Genomic DNA, 20257 nt, shown 5'->3' with positions numbered 1-20257 from the left:
ACAGGAAGGAGGATGGGGGCCAGGAGGGCAGACCTCACCAGCCCCTCTCCTCTAGGAAACCCAAGAGGAAGGTCTGGCATCCTGGGGCAGAGGCCCCCAGGGCAGAAATCAGGGGAGCCAGGGCAGGTGGCCTCCTGAACCAGCATGGGCTTGGAGAAACAGGAGTCCACGGCTGCACAGAGAGGTGCCCGCAGCTGCCTTGGGGTGCCACAAAGCCCCTTTGGTAGCCCTGGGAGGTGCAGCTCAGGCAAATTTGAACAAACACAATACGTGGCTTTGCTACAGACAAGAAATGAAACCGACATCCCAGTGAGAATACCCAAATCTCCAACCTGTGATGGACGTCAGCTTGGAAGAGTCCACGGAGCTGAAACCAAGACCTCAGGGGGAGGACAGGACATGAAAGTGCACAAAATGAGAACTGGCAGGACACGGGAGTGACAAGAAGCCAAGAGAGAGGCAAGACACAGAAAGCACAGCACACACAAAGGATGGAAACAAGAAAAGCAGATAACATAGAGAAGGAAAGACCTTTAGAAAAGTTCAGAGAGCAATGAAGAGACAAGAAGATGATAGGTGGAAGGAAACTAGCACGCACCTCGCTGGAATCCTGGAAGAAGAAAACCAGAATAGCTGCACCTAACAAATGTTTTAAATTCATTTCAAGAAAACTTCTTAGAAATAATACAAGACCACAATAGATGCATTCAGAATGCCCTGAGCATCAGGGAAAACTGACCCACAATGCTCAGCACCAAGACACAGCCCAGTAAATTTAGCACAGGTACTCAGGACAGCACAACACACCAATGCCCCATCCTCCAGACAGTGCAGGACAGACCTGAAAGATGCTTAAGGAAAGAAAGTAAAGCCAGCAACGTCAACTGCAAACCGTCCTCCATGTTCTAAACAAGCAATAATTCAGATCGTGGTCCACAGAAAGGCTGTAGTGAACCAAAGGGAAATCAAAGCAGGAAGGCAGGGCAGGACGGCTGGTGGTGACAGAAATCAGGCTGGGGACTGGGATGGCACAGCAGAGCATCAAGGCTGTCTGCTGGACCAGGGAGAAACCGTGCGTGCACAGGGAAGGGAGATGGTGAGGTGGAAATGAGCACAGGCCCCCAGCTACCTGCCTGGTAGAATAGCTGCACTCACGGGACGCCACGGAAAGCAGGCCCAGAAGTGGCAGGTCCTGGGAAGTACACAAGACCGTGCAGAGACTAGGACTGCAGGGGGTGGGGGGTAGCTGGCGCATGGGAGGATGTTCTTGAAAGGAGCTTTGCATCTTGAAAAGAATATTTGTGGTTCCTTTGGTTTTCAAAATGAATAGTCACAGCATTAAATTACAAAATTTTAAAATATAAGTTTTTCCTTAAGGCTTTGTTATATTTATAAATCTAAAAAATATTCATATTTACTTTTGGGGGTCTTTGATTCATGTTTGCTCTCATAATTGAATGCTGCCTGAACAATTTAAGGTACGTGTATAAATTTAACACATTCTATTTCATTGTTTTAAGTGCACTTTAAGTGTCTCTAATAAGTAAAATCTTTCCAAATAAGACAAGTCTAATGACAAACAACTAAATTTGAACTAAAAACTAAAGTAAACATATAGCCCAGCCTTTGAGTCCCATGACGCCACAGAGGACCCACTAGAACTGTGCAGGGCTGCAGCCAGGGCCCTGTGGCCCCCAGGGACACTCACGGTTGTACAGCGTGATGATGTGCAGGCAGTTCAGCAGCTGCCGCTTGTACTCATGGATCCTCTTCACATGCACGTCAAACATGGAGGAGGGGTTGATTTTCACCTTGTATTCCTTCTCCAGGAATGCAGAGAACTTCAGCTTGTTTTCCTGGGGAGAAAGGACAAAGATGGTCGAACCCCACAAGTCCCCAAGGTCTGACTAGGCTCCAGCTTTCCACTCAGAGCCAAGGGGACATCTCTGTCCCTCCACAAGCCACACAGCAAGGTGGGGACTCTTAGAGGCCACAGCTGAGGGTGGAGACATTTTGAGGAAGGGAGGATGGGGGAATGGGGTGCTGAAGGTGGGCACACTCCAAGAGTCGCAGAAATAAACAGAAAACTAGACCAAAAGGCAAACCTGCGAAAGGATAAGAAAAGCAGAATAAAAGGGAGTCATGAGTGTGGTATAAAGGACACAAATGGGACAGTCAGTGGGGAGGAGACTCAGGATGAAGGACTATTTCAGGGCCCTAAGACCATGCGGCAGCCCAGCAGAGACACAGGCTCATGAGGGACTGAGTTCTCCATCAAGGCTGCCACCTGTCAGGTTTAGAGGGCTCCAGTGGCCCCGGCCTGTCTGGCTGTGAGGCTGGCTGCCCTGGGGAGAGGCTCTCATGCAGCCAAGCAGCACACCCGTGCATAGACGCCAGGACCAGATAGACTTTTGGAGCACCTCCCAGGAATGAGCTCTTCCTGCAGAACTTGGGGCCATGGCATGCCCAGGCTGCTCTGGCGTCTGCACCCATCTGCCTGCCTACTCCATGACCTGAGGGCTGAGTGGGATGGATGGACTTGGCAGTCACTGGACCAGATACCTGGAACACGCAGGAATGCCGCCCCATGCTGGGCCTACCTGCTTGACCTTGGCCACGTCCCTGATGAGTGCCTCATCGTTGACCAATGGCAGCAGCTTCTTCAGTTGGCTCAAGTCAGTCAGGAAACCCTCCCCGATTTTCTGGAGAATCATAAAGGGACACATGCTTGGGGTGCCTGGGTGGCTCAGTCAGTTAAGAGGCCACCTTCAGCTCGGGTCATGATCTTGCAGTTTGTGAGTTTGAGCCTGGCATTGGGCTCTGTGCTGACAGCTCAGAGCCTGGAGCCTGCTTCTGATTCTGTGTCTCCCTCTTTCTGCCCCTCCCCTACTCAGACTCTGTCTCTCTCAAAAATAAATAAAACATTAAAAAAATTTTTTCTTTAATTAAAAAAAAAAAGGGGGATACATGCCTTCTGCCTATTGTAGGACCTGTCCTCCTGAAGACTGTCCTCCATTTTGTCATCCCCACCTCTGCTTTCCTCCCTGGATCTGCTCTGGCTTGGCTCCAGGCCAGCTTTTCTCTCACAGCCCAGCTCTGGGGAAATACCCCCACACTGTGGCCTTGACCACCACAGGCAGCCCCACCCCAGCCTCCCTCTCAGTCCCTGGGCTTGCTCCTGACATTATGTCCCAATCTGGTCAAGCTCAAACATCCACAACAATCCCACGAGCTTCCCTTGTCCCCTTTACAGAAAGGCCCCAAACCTGGGGGCCAACCGTGGCCCAGCGGCTCCTCCTGGCCTGGGCCCTGTCTGCCATCCATCCCCAAGGCTCTGCACCTGCCAAGTCTGTGAAATAATAGAGCACCTTCCAGTCACTTCCTGGCCCTGAACTCTCTGCACTACAGCAGCGTGGTCAGTCCAAATGTACCTCTCATCAAGTACCCCGCTAAGTCTCCCTGCTGCTAATGTAGGATCAAGAGGAAAACTCCTAGCCTGCAAATGCCCTGGCCACTTCCGAGGCCTGTCCTCCCTCTGCCCGCCTCGCCAGGCACTGAGCCTCACTGGCCTTCCAGCTCCTGGGTGGGCCACGTCCCTCCACCACAGGGCCTTGGAACAGAGATTCACTGCTCCCAACTCCCTCCTTTTAGCCCTTTGGATCTGTCTTGCCCTCCCTTTTCCAGGGATGCCTTCCCTGACACACGCAGCCCAGGCAGGCAATGTCCCCACCACAGACTCTCAGCGGGCACCACCCTACAGCCACCTACTGCATTCTCAAGGCTAGCTGTCACCTGGTGTGCACAAGCACATGAACAATCAGTAACCACCGCATCTCTGCCTCCCAAAACCTCTTCAGTGGGCCTGTGGCTGCTGCTCAACCAGGTGATCCCACCCCAGCCCCTCTTGAAGCCCAGGACCTCACTTCTGAACTCCTGCACAGGCCTCTGGGGCCATTGACTGACTGCCCAGCCCAGCCTAGCACTCCCACATCTGGGTGGCAGCAGGACCCCACCTGGGGTCCCTGGCCAGGAGCCACCACTGGTCAACACACTGGTGATGGGCCTGAGGGCCTTGGGCAACAGATGAGGTGTTAACTGTGCTCACAGCTCTCCGGGGACTCAAAGGCAGCTGGTCTCACCTCCACAATGGTGTCGGCTAGCCCCGGATTACACAGGAGCAGCCACCTTCGGGGTGTGATGCCATTTGTCTTATTCTGGAACTTCTCTGGCTCGAGCTCATAAAAATCCTTAAAGCTAAAACACAGGAAACAGACAAATGTCACAACAAACAAGGTGAGCAAGAGAACATTCAGAAATCCCACTGGAAGATCACTAAGCTCAGTTTTTTTTTGTTGTTTTCTAAGGAGCACAGAGCAGTCAGCCTTGCTGCCCTCTTTTGAGAACAGTAAGCATGGAGCACATGCTTTTCAAAGCACTGCACATTTAGTCACATAGCAATAACCACACAGGTAATGGAACCTGGCCATCTTCCACAGTGAATGTGACATTGAAGAGGGTACGGGCTATCATAGAGCTTGAGAACCAGGGTTTAGTTTCCTCATCTGTAAAATGGAGACACACCTCTCTGAGAGGCTTGCTGTGAGGATCTAAAGACTATAACACATGAAGCCCTTGGGCTGGTACCAGGAACACAGAAGCCTCCACACAGACAGACCTGGTCTGGGGTCTACCTGGTGCTCACGGAGGTACTCTACATACATCTGGGTCAAGGATGGCAGGAAGGAGTTTCAAAATCATGTCCCACCAAAAGAGGGAGGGAAAACACTGGGAGATCTGATCTAAGAATTCTTCCTTCCTCTTGCTGACGAGCCCTGACTCCTCCTGCCCTAACCTGGGACACTCTTGAGCAGGGCACTCCTGGCACCTGGCCAGCAGCAGATGGCTCCAAGACAGAGCATCTGTCTGGACAGACAGAGGACACAGAAAAGAGGAGGTGGCACTGGTGATAACTCAAAGGCTCAATGCCCTAACATTGCCCACGGTGTCCTCAGCCACTGAATAACATGCCCTGGGCAGTTCAGACAGTACCTGTGAGGGCAGGAGAGCAAGTGTGGAGCCTGGGCAACATGCCCCAGCCACTGTGTGTATGGCTGCCAACAGTGCCCAGAGGCGAGTCTAGGGTCAAGAAGAAGGTACACCCAGGTCAGCGCAAATGCTGGCTCCACTCACACTGACTGCTTCACGATCTCTGAGTGAATCCTCGCCACGCCGTTGACAGCGTGGGACCCGATCACACACAGGTGGGCCATGTTAATCCGCTTGCAGTCCCCTTCCTCGATCACAGACATCCTCCGCAGGCGGTCCACATCCCCAGGGAACAGGGAAGCCACGTGCTGTAGCCAAGTCAGAGAGCAGAAGGTGAGCAAGTGGTGAACAGGAAGCCCAGGGGCCCCCATGGGATGTTCTGCCTCCTCCAAGAAAATCCCAAGGTTGCTGCACCCCAGATATGCATTCAAACTCCCTGGATGCACCTCTGAGAGCCCCGGGCATAGCAGGAAGCTCCTCCACACTGCTGCAGCCCAGGGAAAGGCGTGACTGGCCGGAGGACTCGACAGAGCTATTCTGTGGGAGGTGACAGGAGGACCGTGGTGCTAAGATGTGCCATGTGACTTAGAAGGAAAAGACGAGAGTGCTGCCCTGTTGGCCTAGGCAAGGTCTGACCAATTGGGAACGGCTACTTTTTCACCAAAAGGTTAAACAACTGAACAAGCACACCTGGATTCTAAGTTCCCCTTTCCCTGTAGCACTCTTCTCTCCATGGGTAACAGAGGAAAGACAAATGCTGCTTTATTTCCAAATCATCCAAATGCTGCTATGGTGTCTCAGGACCAAGGCCTCTGGCATTCCAGGAACAGACTCTTACATTTGAGCCCCACGTGGGAATGAGAACATTTCAAAAAGACCTAAATCCACGACTCCCACATACACAGCAGGGGTCTAGGTCTGGGGAAGAGATTTACCCAGCAACAGCCCCTGGACCCCAAAGCCCTCTGCTGGACAGAGGGCTATTCCATGCAAGAAGATACACGTCGCAGGCCAGACAATTCCACATAGAGGACAGGAGGAACCTCCACCTCTTCCAGGTGCAGGTGCAGCCCACCACCTCCATCCCCAATCACGACAGGAGGGGTGGTCATCTCGGGGGCAGCATCCCTAAAGCTCCCACCCATACCCACCCCCACCCTGCTCACATCAAGGTGCCTCTGGTTGATGGCGTAGATGATCTCCAGGTGCCGTGGCAGGAGCTTCTCAAACATGGACACAGGCCAGCGCTCCAAGGCCTCAGGTAACACAGTGTGGTTGGTGTATGCACATGTCTTCTTTGTGATTTCCCAGGCCTAGAACATTCCAGAATATTCCAAATTGTTTTGTTTAGAAACAATCTACTTTTCTACCAGATGCTCAGGGAAAAGTCCATCAAAGGTAGATGTTCGGATCCCACTTGAAAGGGGCCCAGGTGGCTACATATCTCTGCCCTCTGGGGCTATCTAGAACCTTCTCAAAACCTACAAGTGAGCCCATGCCCTTTGCCTTCCCAACGTGACCACGAACATTCTACTTCCTAACATAGTACACACACATAAATGAGTGATGCTTACCTCATCACCTGGCATCACTCACTTTTCTTCTGTGAACCATTTTTTGTGAACAAAACAGAGCATCAAACAATTTTCTACTTTATTTCCACCAAACTGATCTCACACCCAGTTGGAAACACTGGGAAACTGTGTGGCCTCCCTCCACTGGCCAGGGGCAGATGGGACCATGGGGGCACTGCCCAGCCCCGCCCAGGAGTGCACCCCAAACCAGAGGGGGCTCTGGGTTCTACAAAATGACATGAAAATTGTTCTAAAGTCTTATAGTTGATTTAAACTAGATCAGGAAAATCTTGCTTTACAAGCATCCAGGACCAAATAAGTTGAGTCAGAAGAACTTATAAAAAATTTAAACAATGTGTTTCTTTACACTTAATACTTCTGCGGTTCTTGCCACAATTCTAAGATGAGAAAATGTACATGAGAAGCTCTAAGACGTGTCAGAATTTTTTCCCAGTCTTCCAGAAAACTGCTCTTCTGTGCCTTTGTGCCACTGCTCCACCTATGGTGTCCTAGTCCCTTGGGAGAAACCCCAGACCTGCTCTTGGAACATCCGCCTCCTCATGGCCCTGCTTCTCAAGGACAATGTCCCTCTGTACTCCCCAGGCCACAGGGGATAGGCCTTCCTCAACATCCTAGGGCCAGCTCAGTACTCACCACTGTTGTTGGGACAGGCTGGAAGGTGAGGGGACACTGTCACCCCTGTGTGCCCAGGTCTGCAGGGAACACTATCACCTTATATACCCAGTTGTGACAGGGACAGTGTCACTCCACATGCCCATCAGTGTGGGAACACAGTCACCCCATGTGCCCAGCCCTGTGCCCTTGTCTTCAGTGCTTACCTTGTCCCAGTCTACTTTCTCCACATCCACCAGTATCCGCATGAGCTCAGGGATGGCAAGGGCTGGGTGGGTGTCATTCAGCTGGATGGCAACCTGCAGTTTACACAGGGTGATCCCCCTCAATCCCCTTGCCTGCATCTTCATGGGTGCCACGGTGGTCAGTGTGTGCAGAATCAGGGTTCACAGCCGCCCACCCCTGAGGAGCCTGATCCATAGGGCTGACAGCAGGGAGCTGAAATCATGCACAGATGCTGAATCTAGCCTGAAAACCAGCCAAGGAGCAGGGAGGACAACAGGGCAAGAGGGGCCACAGGGAGGGGTTGGGAAGACCCCATGGGCTGGCTCTGCAGTAGGACCCTTGGCACCCCACGGAGGCTCTTCTGCTTTCCACAGCTCCCCCTGACCCAGAATGTTCCTCTCACCGAGGATATGTTGGCTTTGTTTAAAATCACTAAACCCAGCCCATCAAATGCATCACACTTTGCCACGGGAACCTTTTACAGTGTCCCTTGCTGCTCCTAAGGACACCTAGTGTGGCCCTGGTCAGAGAGGAGGGGGCCTGGCCCCTGATGACAAGGAAATGAGGGGGGCTGCTGTTCTCTCCTCACCCACGCCCAGCCTTGAGATAGAAATCAAGCCTGGGAATGTCCTGTCCTTCTGCACAAGACCCATCAACACCCACCTTGTCTGGGAATGTCTCAAAACAGGTTCTCACTGGGTCCCGGCAGCCAAACTTGGAGGACTTAAAGCGGCGAATGATGTCCTGGAGGGTAGCAGCCACCACAAAGTACTCCTGCTTCAGGCGCAGTTCCTTCCCCTCGAAGAACTGTGGACACAGGACAGCGCTGGCACCAACAACAGCCACCAGGGCCACCACAGGTCCTCAGGGACCCCCCCATCCCCACCCCAGGGCTCAAGAAGGGCAAGAGGCTGGGAGGCCCTGCTCCAGGGACCATAGAGACTCATGTGTGCATGAGAGGATGAGAGCCCTTGAGTGTCAGCATGGTGCTGACACCTCCATCACCACCATCCCAGGGCCCAAGGTCAGGTAACCTGCAGCTCAGGGGCACAAGCAGAAGGTCTAGATGGCCTGACCTGTGTGTGATCTTCAGATAGGGAAGCAGCCAGCAAATGGTCACGGTGCCCTGTGTGAGGACACCAGGCATGCAGGTCTCGTTCCTTAACAGCCAGAGCCACTCAGAAGCACAAGCTCCAAAGTGTCAGTGTCCTAAAAATGCCTTGTACCTGAAGCTTTAGAATCTGCTTAAAATCTTGGCAGGGGAAGGGGAAATGGGGTATGTTTGGTTGTGAGCCTTTCAACACCAATTCCCTTTGCTACTAATGTGCACCTGTTACTCTGATAAAACAAAGAACACACAACCCACTAACAAAGGCAAATTCTAAGGGCTCTTGTCTGGCAACAACAAAGCCACCAGACACTAAACTCAGTAGCAATCACTGGGGACTGTGATTGTTACTTCATCTAGTGGGTGGTGGCACATAATTAAAGCTTTTCGAACCATGACTGGCGTATGTCTCAAGGCATCACTGAAAAGCGGGGACTGCTATTCCCATTTGAGAAATAGCTCATCCAACTCCTGGGGAAGTGGCATCACATGCCAGAAGAGCAGAAACTGACTGTACGTGAGGTCTGACAAGTTCTCACATCTCCCACATGTTGCTCTGCATACGGTCTTGCACAGAGTCAGCTCAGAGCCAGCCTCAGGGGCAGCCAGGTACACAGCAGTATAGACATGTGAGGCAAGGCCAAGAACCTCCTGCTGTATCCTCTTAGGGAGAGAGCAAAGGGGAGATGCTAACAGGCACACGTGGACTTGTGGGGCTTTGTCAAGCATGTGGTGCCCTCACTCCGAGGAGCCACACAGGGCTGCTGGTAGCTACTTACGTGGTCTCACCTGATGAATGGGAGGCCAGCAAATAGGTCCTTCTAGACAGCCCCAGCCCCTAGCACACTTTCCTAGCAGAAGAGAAGCAACCACATGAGATACTCACATTATCATTTGGATACAGGACTCTGGAGATGTTCTCGGCCAGGTTCCTGTCCAGGACCGCCTCGATGTAGCCTCCCACATTAACTAGGGGCAGAAACAGTGAGGTCAGAACCCACATCCCTTCCCTTGACTCCTCATGTGCCCTTTCCCTGAAGGTCCTCCCTCACTTCCCTGAACTGTGTGAGGGACGTTCCTGCACAGAAGGTGCCCCCAGAGCCATGGTTTCACTCTGCCCCAGGCCCAACCTGTATCCCCCACACATCCTGCAGAGCCCTAGGCCCCTTGGTCTTTCCTGAGGGCACAGGGTTCCACGAGCAGTGGCTTTGCTGGTGGGCTCTCCCTGGGAAGCCCTGGTGCTCTGAGGACCCTGCCCTCTGCCCTCCACATTGAGAGTCCTGTGCTTTGCACAGCAGTGATAGTGCAGACAAGACAAGAGCTTCACGGGGCGAGTTTGGGAGAAGCCATCCAACAGAAATAAGAGGGGCAGAACGCACAGTCATGGAGCTTGAAGTCATTGGGTGCCTTGGCAGACCACAGCCTCATGGTGTTGACGGTGTTGTTCCTGTAGCCCGGCACAGGGGTGTCGTACGGCATGGCCAGCACCACCTGGCCGAGAGATGGTCAGATCCAGTCAGCTAGCAACACAGTCCCCAGTCCCAGGCCTTCTCACCCCAGCAGCAGCATTCTGCTCCCCGTTGGTAGCCAAACTGCTTGCCCTCTGGCTTTTCTCCTTGTGCCCCAAATCCCTGCAACCTGCCCTGTGCCAAGCCTGCAGGCCTCCCCAACTAAGACCACCTGTGATGGCTCTGCAGTAAGGCCCTGACCACACTCCTGAGGTCATTCTGTCTTCTCTAGCTTCTCCTCCTTCCACACTGGCATTGATTTAAGAATTCTTCCCACTCAGATCTTCAAGGTGCCACTGTGTCAACCTCACTCACACTCTGTTAGCAGTCATGACTCCAGTGTCCTTGTCCTCTCTCTGCCCTCCTTCCTCTTCTCACTCGACCCACTTGTGTAGTTTCACGACCCAAACTAACTTCTCCACAGAGGACTTCTATTTCTGACTTCCATTTTCCAATGCCTGCAAAAGGCTCCTCCTGTTGGGAGACTTGACCTCTAACCCTCAGAGAAACCAAACCAGCCCACACTCCACTCACAACAGAAAATGCAGGGCCTGCTCTCTACCCACAGAACCTGCCACGCTCCTCCCACCCCCGATTCCAGTCTGTCCACAAGTATCTGCTTTACTCTTGTCAAGCACAGGAAGACACACACCAGCCTCAAGGTCACTTCCAACCCTCAGATCCTCTGATGAGGTTTCTCACATTCAGGTATGCTCACGGGGGCTCATACAAGTTCAACTATGTGGCTTTACGAGATGAAAGCGGCTCTGACAGCCAAAAGGACTGTGTTGATAGCATCACTAGAGCCTTAGAATCACTTTTCCCTTCCCCTCTACCCTCACCCCTGCTCCCTGCTCCCCTGCCCCCCAAGGCCCTATCCAAGCCAGTGACAAGCCCTACAAAGCATCCCTAACAGCCCAGGGCTGACAGAAATGCCCCAACGGTCTCTATGCCTCCCTACATACATGACATGCTCATCTTCTACAACCACATGCAATCAGATAACTGATCTTATTCTCTCCTCTTTTGAATTAAATACAACTTATTATGGCATTTTAGGCCTCCATAACATGGCTCCAGCCAACCCTAGCCCATGCACTCCTTAAAACTTATGCTGCAGAAAATCTGGATGACTCACTTTTGCATGCTTAGGACTTCTCCAGTCTCCTGGGCTCATTGCCCCACATCTAGATGGCTGAGCCTTGCTCATTACAGCTACCCCCTCACAAAAGCTCTCCTGCTACCTCCCTCAGTCCCTTAGCTGAAACCACTCAGATGTGCACTGTCCACCATCCCAGAGCCTGGACTGGACTCTCCATGTTCTTGCCCTGGTTCCCTCATCAGTGCCTGTGCCCTGTGCTGGGACATCCATCCAGACCACCACATGCCCAGGACTCTGATAGCTCAGTAATGGTGGGCGGCACCCAGGAGACACTACTGAGGTCTGTGGTGTGTGGTGACTGTGGTGAATGTATGCATCAAGCACCTGCTGTCTAGAGATGCTGGGGACTATCCATGTCCCTCCAGAGATTAACACCCTGCCCCTGTCACAACACTGTCCTGCTAGCCATTCAATCACTGCTGGTCTGAACCCCAACACAAGCCCCTATTAAACTGCAAAGACAGCGGCTTCACTCTGAGTGTTTTCCACTGTCTGGGCAGCCCTGACAATGTGTAAGAATTGAGTGTATGAGAACAAAACCTCCCAGTCAGTCACCTTGGGTCAGGTCCTCTGGGGAAACAGCACACCTCCCACTCCCAAAGGGAATGAGGAGTGATGACAAAATGTGGCAGCCACCTCACTCAGCCCCACACTTCCCTGGGGATGCCCAGGGTGGATACCTGAGTGTCCAGCCACCTGACACCCTCAGGGGTGTGCTCCACTCTCCCGTAGAAGTGCACAGGAAGCATGTATTCGGGCCGGGCTTTCTCCCAGGGGTTGCCATAGCGCAGCCAGTCATCTGCCTCCTCCACCTGGAAAGGGGCCGGTGGTAAGGTCAGCTCTCTTGGGTGGCAGTGGGGAGACAGTCATAGGCGCAGGGCCACCCCTTTCCACTGCCCACAATGACCATGCTGTTGAGATACCGACGCCATCCAGCACTGAAATAAACTATAGCCTATTTACAAGGCAAAGATGTCCAGTTCCAGTCAAGGCCTTGTGTTTAAAAATTAACATGTCGTCCTGTTAAAGAAACAAACTCAGATAAAATTCAGAAGAATGCATTAAAGTAAAAAGACATTAAGAACAACCTGAATTCAGCAATAAAAAAGGATAAAGTTCTGCTGCGTACTACAACATGGATAAACCCTGCAAAGACGCTGAGTCGAAGAGGCCCATGTAGTGTATGGCTCCATTCATAGGAAATGTCTAGAACAGCCAAATGCACAGAGACACCAGATAGATTAATGGTTGTCAGGTGCTAGTGTGTGACGGCAAATCCATGCTGGATTTCTTTTTGGGGTGATGAAAACGTTCTGGAAATAGATAGTGGTGATGGCTGCCCAACTTTGTAAATATACTAAAAAAAACACTTGATAACTAAATAAAGCTGTTATAGTAAAAAAAAAAAAAAAAAAAGAATCACTAGAAGTCCACCACTTTGAAAATGACACCACAAATTCACAGGTGCCAGGGGCCAGGCTGCCTTTGTAGCACGAATGCCTGGACACACACAACTAGAAGACATTGCTTTTGTGCTAGGCCTTCCTTGAAGCAGCCAATTTTCCAAAAACTGCACTTAGTGGTATCCAAAATCAGTAAATACACAAAAAAGAATCCCACCAATAAAACTAAAAGTAGCCCCACAGAGTCTAACAATCCTTGAGTAGAAGCATTCGGAATAAACAAATTTGGCAGGCAATGTATAAAGAATTATAAATATAAATTAAATAAGTGAGTCTTTCTTCTTCAAATTTAACAAATAACCCCAGGTATAGGCATAACTCAGAGATATTGCAGATTTGGCTCCAGACTGCCACAATAAAGCCAATTTAGCAAAAGAGAGTCAAATGAATTTTTTGGTTTCCCAGTGCATATGAAAGTTTTGTTTATGCTATACTGTAGTCTATTAAGTGTGCAACAGCATTATGTCTTAAAAAACAATGTGCCCAGGGGCACCTGGGTGGTTCAGTCAAGTTGAGCATCTGACTCTTGATCGTGGCTCAGGTCATGATCTCACAGTTGTGAGATCAAGCCCCATGTGGGGGCTCTGCGCTGGGCATGCAGCCTGCTTGGGATTCTCTCTCTCCCTCTCCCACTCATTTGTACATGCTCTCTCCCCCCCAAATTTAATTAATTAATTATTAAAAAAACAATGTACATACCTAATTTAAAAATATTGCTAAAAAATGCTAACCATCATCTGAGCTTTCAGCAAGTTTTAATCACTGATCACAGATCACCAGAACAATATAATAAAGTCTGCAACATTGTGAGAATTACCAAAATGACAAAGTGAGCAAATACTGTTGAAAATATGGGGCCAACAAACTTGCTTGATGCAGAGTTGCCACAACTTTCAATTTGTAAAATATGCATTATGTGTGAAGCGCAATAAACCCAAGTGCAACAGAATAAGGTGTGTCTGTATGTTACTTTGAGGGTTTTCAAAAATTTTTATTCGTTTGTCTTTTTTTTTTTTTTTTTAAGTAAGCCCTGTACCCAATGTGGGGCTTGAGCTCATGATCCCAAGATCAAAGAGTCGCACACTCTACCAACTGAGCCAGCCAGGTGCTCTGGGTTTTTTTCTTAATGGTTCCTACACAGAAGTAAAAGAAGAATATTTGGTTGCAGTTTTAGGGAGGTGACACAGCTGAGGTTATTGCCTCAATATGTGTCTCTCCATAGTACTTCTGGCTGGGCTTTTCTGTCTGGTGCAGGTAGCTATTCATCATGGGACCAGTCCTGCCTTTTGATCTGGTGCCATGTCTGTACATTAGTGAAATTCTCCAACACCAAAGCCTGGTCATCTCCTGTAACGTAATTCCATGAGCAGTTTGCAGAAGCAGCATCTCCTCAAGTACAAGAGGCAGGAGGGTGTCCTCTCCAGACCCCTCTCCCTGCCCCATGGCCAACAACACTGCTGTCTGACCACTGCCCACATTTAATTATGCTACAGCTAAACTCCATTAAAAACTGACTGGCTCTCATGAAAACAGGGTGAGAGGAGGGTGAGTTTATGATTCACCTATCATCCCACAACTGTCTTTAAATTGTTTTGCAAGATGGCAATAATATACAGAAATAGAACACCAGAAGAAAGAAATGTCTGTGGTCAAACAAAAAAACAACACAAAAAACCTTTCTGCCTTTAACCATAACACCAAGTAGGTAAGGAGGGGCCTCAGAGTTTCTGTCTTATGAAAGCACATTGCATCGACTGTAAGGAGCTGGAATGGGTTAAAGGACACAGGGGTACAAGGGCTGGGGTGCCTCTGACAGACACACACACATAAGGAACTGTGCATGAAACTACCTGTAATGTACCAGGAGGAAGAGTGGAGTTCTCTTTAAGGCTGGAGAGAGTACTTCTACAAATTAAGCAACAGATACAAATCTGTTTTAAGTTTTCTTTTACTGTTAGCCACACTTTTCTTTGCCAACTTTTTATTATGAGTGCTTTCAAACATAAAGAAGTGTTAAAAGAATTGGCAGTGAACACCCACGCACCTTCCACTTAGGTTCCATAATTGTTAACATGTTGCTATACTTGATTTATCACATATCCTCCATCCATCGACCCATTAATTTCTTGATGCATTTCAAAGTCAGTTGCAGACATCTGTACACTTCTCCACGAACACTTCAGCATGCACCTCATTAAGTACAGTTCACCCTGTGTTTATTTTTTAGGTTAATATATAGATAGCAAAATGTGTAAACCTTAAGGATACTCTTGAGGAGTTCTGTCAATTGCACGTACCTGTGACCCAGCCTCATCAAGATACAGGAGCTTTCCATCACCCCAGGCATCCATCTGTTTATATTCTATACTATTCTCCTGTTACAAACCTTTAATCCCAACCACAGCCCTGCTTTGTCTGTCATTTTTAGGAGCCAAATTATATCACATAAACTATTTTCTAATCAAGTGGAATAGCCATACCTTCGATTTTAAAGTCTTTTTTTTTTTTAAGTTTATTTATTTATTTTGAGAGAGAGAGAGAGACAGCATGCACATGAATGCATGGGCAGGGGAGGGGCAGAGAGAGGGAGAGAGAGAATCCCAAGCAGGCTCTGCGCTGTCGGCACAGAGCCCCACTTGGGGCTTGAACTCACAAACTGTGAGATCATGACCTGAGCCAAAACCAAGAGCTGGATGCTTAACAAACTGAGCCACACAGGTACCCCCATTTTAAAGTTTTGAATGAGGGGAAATGACCCTCTTGCCCAGTGTAGGACATTGAGGTTGCACTGTGAGGTTATATTCTTTCCACCAATGTGTTCTTGGCCACCTCACTTAGCTATGGTTTGATATTTCAGGATCTAAGCCCACTCTTCCTCAAGGCACTTTGCTTTGCAGAGGCTGGCACAGGACACAGTCCCCTCAGTGGTGTCGGGGAGTGAAGGCAGAAGGTGGGAACAAAACCTACAATAACTCTTCTTCTAACTACTCCAGGTCAATTGTCCCACTGAGGGTAAACCAGAGAGGGCCACCTCTGTTCCATGCTGAGGTACAACAGGGAACCAGCAGGCAGCACCTGGCAATACCTATAAGGCCAGTTAGGCCCTGGGTCCCACCCAGCAGGCTTCCCAGGCTCACACAGAACCTGTATGTGATGAGCTCACACAGAAGATGGGCCTCTGGCAGCCCACATAGAGCTCTAAGGGAAGCACGAAGCTCACAGGATACCCCCGACCTATCCCACCTCTGCCTTGCCCAGGACAGGCAGACAATCTCTCCAGGAAGGAATTTAGCATATAAAAAACTGAACTGAAAGTACCTGTTTGTTTTCTTCTGCACATGAGAGGTGGAAACAAGTGAAAGAACCGAGTTTCACCCACCTGCCAGCCATTGACAATCTTCTGGTTAAAAATCCCAAACTCATAGCGGATTCCATAGCCATATGCTGCCAGGCCCAACGTGGCCATTGAGTCAAGGAAGCAGGCTGAAAATTCCAAACACAAAGAACTTCTTGGAATCAAAGATAATTAGCAGTTTTGAGGCCCACTGGAAGCAAGGCCCAGACACCCATGTTAAGTAGGTACTGGGACACTGGCCTCTGGATGCCAGACAGCGATTCAGTGGTAACCTGTCAGCTTCAGATTTCATGAAAGTAAAACTGAGCCCTCCCTCAATCCCTTCACTTTGAGAGCCATGGTCTGGGCCAAGAGGGTGTTAGTGTGGGGGCTGTGGGGAGATGGGAAGGGCAGAAGTGAAGAACCCCAGAGAGTCTCATCTAACTTGGCACACCTTTCAACACAAAGTCCCCTCACTGCTAGCTTTGTCTTAGAGACCTCATACAGGCTGAAGGCCTCCCCACCCCTGCACCTTCTACTTGTCCATGCTGTTTGGACAGTGGGATAACACCACGAACTAGCTCTACATGCTAGTGAAGGAGGCACGGGGAGGGGGCTGGGAATGGACATTTTACCATAAAAGAACTCAAATACCCAAGGCCCCCGGAACGTGGCTGGATCAGCACATCAACCTAATAAGCCTTTGTTCCAATGAAAATGTCTTGAAAAAGACCAGTGTTTTAAATAAAGATCCAGAAGGCAGTCTGATTAAACTTCTGGATTAAAAAGGAAAAAAAGTCCACAAGAAACATCAGTAAATAAAATACTTGCTCAATTCACCAAGTATGCCCAGACCCCTGTTACTAGACCCTGTGCTGAGGGTTAGGAATAAGAGGATCCACAAATGTAAGATCTGGAATCTTGTTCTGAAGAAAGCATTCTCTCAGGAGGGCCACAGGACACATCAAGTTACAGCAGGCTGGGGGCTACCCACATCTGCACAGGTAAGAGGAGTCCATGGAAACAGGGCCCCAGAGGAGGTCACACCAGTCCATGGGCAAGGCCAGTGGCACCGCACAAGTGGCAGGAAAGGTGACTAGGAAGGCAACAGGAACCAGACTATGGAAGGCCTGCAGATGCCCTGAACCCCTGAAGGGAGCAGATTGTGTTACAGCAGGGATGGGACTGTCCTGCCTGACAGTCACCAGCCTTAGGGTAGGAGGGGAGTTTAGGCAGCTACCTGAGCTGTGAAGGAGACAGAAGGGTCTGGAGCCTCCTGGAGCTTGGAGAAACAGGTGCTGTTTTTACTGACTGGGAAGATGGCTATAATCAACAGAATGCTATTGAGGGTAAAGGGAGCCGCAGGGGACTGATGACCCAGGAGCTCCCTCAGGGCTACGCGCTGCCCTCTGGCTGTGATGCCATGATCGGGTCTGTGTGGAAAGTAAGCTACAGCTTATTGTCTGGGATGATTTCACTGCCATAAACTAAGACAGACCCCTGCATCTGAGAGCAGTAGGTGACACACAAGCTTTTCACATCAACAGGTGGAGGTGGGGCAGGCCTTGCAAACTGTTTCTTTATATAAATCCATGTATTGTTTTGTTTGGGAGAAATATATGCTGCATTTATAATTTCTGAAGAATTTAACTTAACATTTGAAAACAAAGGCACATGCACAAGCTCAGATAAACTTTAGGGTGTTTGATCCCTTTAGAAAATGACAACTCCCCAGAGGGGCAGTAATGCAAAGTGGTAGGGGCCTGAGCCCACCCTCCCATATCCCCCACACACAAGGGCAGCACAAAACTTATTTCTGTTCCAGAAACATTGTGCCCAAGAGCCTTGAAGCACACAGCAAAATCAAATCTCACTGTGACAGCTATTTCCACTTCTAAGTTCTGGTTTTTTTTTTTAAGTTTACTTACTTTTTTTTTTAGTAATCTCTACACCCAACGTGGGACTCAAACTCACAACCCTGAGATTAAGAGTGGCTTGCTCTTCTGACTTAGACAGTCAGGTGCCCCTCCACTTCTAAGTTCTTCATTCAGCTCCCTCTGCCCTAAAAAAGCTACTAAAAAAACCCCAAAAAAACAAAACAAACACCTCAAACAGGAAAAACAAGGCTGGATATACTGTCAAACAGAATGGCCCAAGGGAGCAATATCCTGAAAGGAATGACTCTGCTATTTCCAGGCAATCTGTTTACTACACTAAAGCAGGAATAGCATACCTACATTCATAAATCATTGTGTGTGTGTATGTGTGTACATGTGTATGTGAATGTATGTGTGTGCACACATGCATATATGTATGTGTATATGTGTGCACATATGTGTCTATCCATCTTTCTCCCAATTACTGACTGCGGAAAGTGGTCAGTATACTGGAAACCCCCTCCCAGGGCCAGCTACCCAAAAACCAGCAACCCTGGTTTTCATGATAATTAGGAAGTATCCCTTGTATAAAGGAAAAACATAATATTTTGCATTTTTTTCGATGTGGATGAAACACACTCTCCCATCCACTCAGAGGGGCCAATCTACACTGACAGACTGCTGTTCAGAGCACGGCTGACCTCTGCCTCGCCATGTGAGCAGTGGCCAGGGCATTACACCAGGAGAGACTGTGCACCAGCCAGGTGCCGGGTTTACCTGCCAGCCTCCCCAGGCCTCCATTGCCAAGGCCGGCGTCCTCTTCTATTTCCTCCAGTTCTTCCAAGTCCAGCCCTAGCTGTGAATAAAAACAAGGGCAACGTTTTAGTATTACTTAGTGTCTATCTTCCTCACACAACAGGAGGAAAGATATTAAATCTTGTGAGTTTCTATCAATCAAAGGTTAAAAAAGTCTGCTTTTAGACTTGAAAATCCAATGTTAAAATCTGGTATTTATGAAAATGAAAGTTTCCAGGTATCTTAAAAGCTGCCAAACTACTTGAGAATTAATAATCAGGGGAGCCTGGGTAGTTCAGCTGGTTAAGCCTCCCATTCTTGGTTTCGGCTCAGGTCATGATCTCACAGTTCATGAGTTCAAGCCCTGTGTCTGGCTCCGAGCTGACAGCATGGAGACTGCTTGGGATTCTCTCTCTCTCCCTTGCTCTCTGACCCTCCCCCACCTCTCAAATTAAATAAACTTAAAAAAAATAAAGAATAAATAATCCAAATGAGACATGTTTAACATCCAAAGATATTGCCAGGTTATTAACCTACGTATAGTGAACAGATTATAACATGTAGCCTAACACCAAAATCAGTGGTTTCAATAATTCTTTAATTGTATATGGTTTAATGATATTTATGTAACTTATTTATTTATTTACTAATTATTTAACTGCTTAGATTTATTATTTGCCTCTTGGATGTGGCCTCTTCTCTAGCTGTGAAGAATCTGTTCTGCCAGTCTTCAGGTCGTTTTCTGGGTTATTTATGCTGATGTGGTTATTAGGTAGGTGTGTCTTTGGGATGACGTGAGCCTAGGCTCCTCCTACTCTGCCATCTTCTTCGGATGTCCTATGTGACATCTTTTTAAACCAACACCTAAAACTACCTTTCCTGTGGCATCCCAACTACATTTGTGCAATCTTGTGAAATATGTATACAATGTTAAAAATCAGAAAGAAAGTAACAAAGTCACAACTTCTTCACCTGACTTGAAACCTTTCCAGAATGCATACCTGAAGGCTTTGCCTATCAGTTATGATAGATGGATAATTGTTCCATTAATCTGGCTTTAGTGTGTTAAACTTCACAAATGGCTCTCATTAATTATCTTGATGAGTGGTTTTTAAACTTTTTGGTTTCAGGAAGACCCCCCAAGAGCTATTCTTTATTGAAATTATATCTATCAATATTTATCAAGTTAAAAATTTAAAACAGATCAATGTTTTTTAAGCCTATATGAATTCATTTTAAAATAATAAACCCATTAACATTAACATAAACAACATAGTTTAATCAAATATACAGTTTTAAAATGAAAACAATTTACTGAGAAGAGTAGCAGTGTTTTACATTTCTACAAATATCTTTCTTTAATAACTGTCTCTCTTAGCATTCAATCTGTTGAGGTATCACACGGATATCTCTGGAAAGCTTCACCATATACCTGTGACAGAGTAAGAATAAACAGTTCCGATCTAGCAGACCCACTGAAAGGTCTTGGGGCCCCTGGGGTCTCCGGACTATAGGATCTGATAAATTACAAA

General features: G+C 48.6%; 1 protein-coding gene across 2 annotated transcripts in view; it reads right to left on the bottom strand.

Annotated features, from left to right (window-relative positions):
• PYGB (glycogen phosphorylase B) overlaps positions 1-20257 on the bottom strand; it is a 58368-nt gene that overhangs the window by 10496 nt on the left and 27615 nt on the right. For both annotated transcript variants that reach the window (XM_042931798.1, XM_042931797.1), the window contains exons 3-14: positions 18708-18786; positions 16099-16202; positions 11937-12068; positions 9966-10077; positions 9473-9555; positions 8142-8285; positions 7460-7552; positions 6213-6359; positions 5191-5354; positions 4140-4254; positions 2601-2702; positions 1709-1856 (exon numbers count right to left, since the gene is read on the bottom strand). In XM_042931798.1, the coding sequence (XP_042787732.1) occupies positions 1709-1856; positions 2601-2702; positions 4140-4254; positions 5191-5354; positions 6213-6359; positions 7460-7552; positions 8142-8285; positions 9473-9555; positions 9966-10077; positions 11937-12068; positions 16099-16202; positions 18708-18786 (1423 nt within the window). The remainder of the gene's footprint in view (positions 1-1708; positions 1857-2600; positions 2703-4139; positions 4255-5190; positions 5355-6212; positions 6360-7459; positions 7553-8141; positions 8286-9472; positions 9556-9965; positions 10078-11936; positions 12069-16098; positions 16203-18707; positions 18787-20257) is intronic.

Source organism: Panthera leo, chromosome A3, assembly GCF_018350215.1.
Source record: "Panthera leo isolate Ple1 chromosome A3, P.leo_Ple1_pat1.1, whole genome shotgun sequence".
Classification (NCBI taxonomy): domain Eukaryota; kingdom Metazoa; phylum Chordata; class Mammalia; order Carnivora; family Felidae; genus Panthera; species Panthera leo.
The sequence above is the reverse complement of the archived record's forward strand: the minus strand, read 5'-3'. Positions and strand labels throughout refer to the sequence as shown.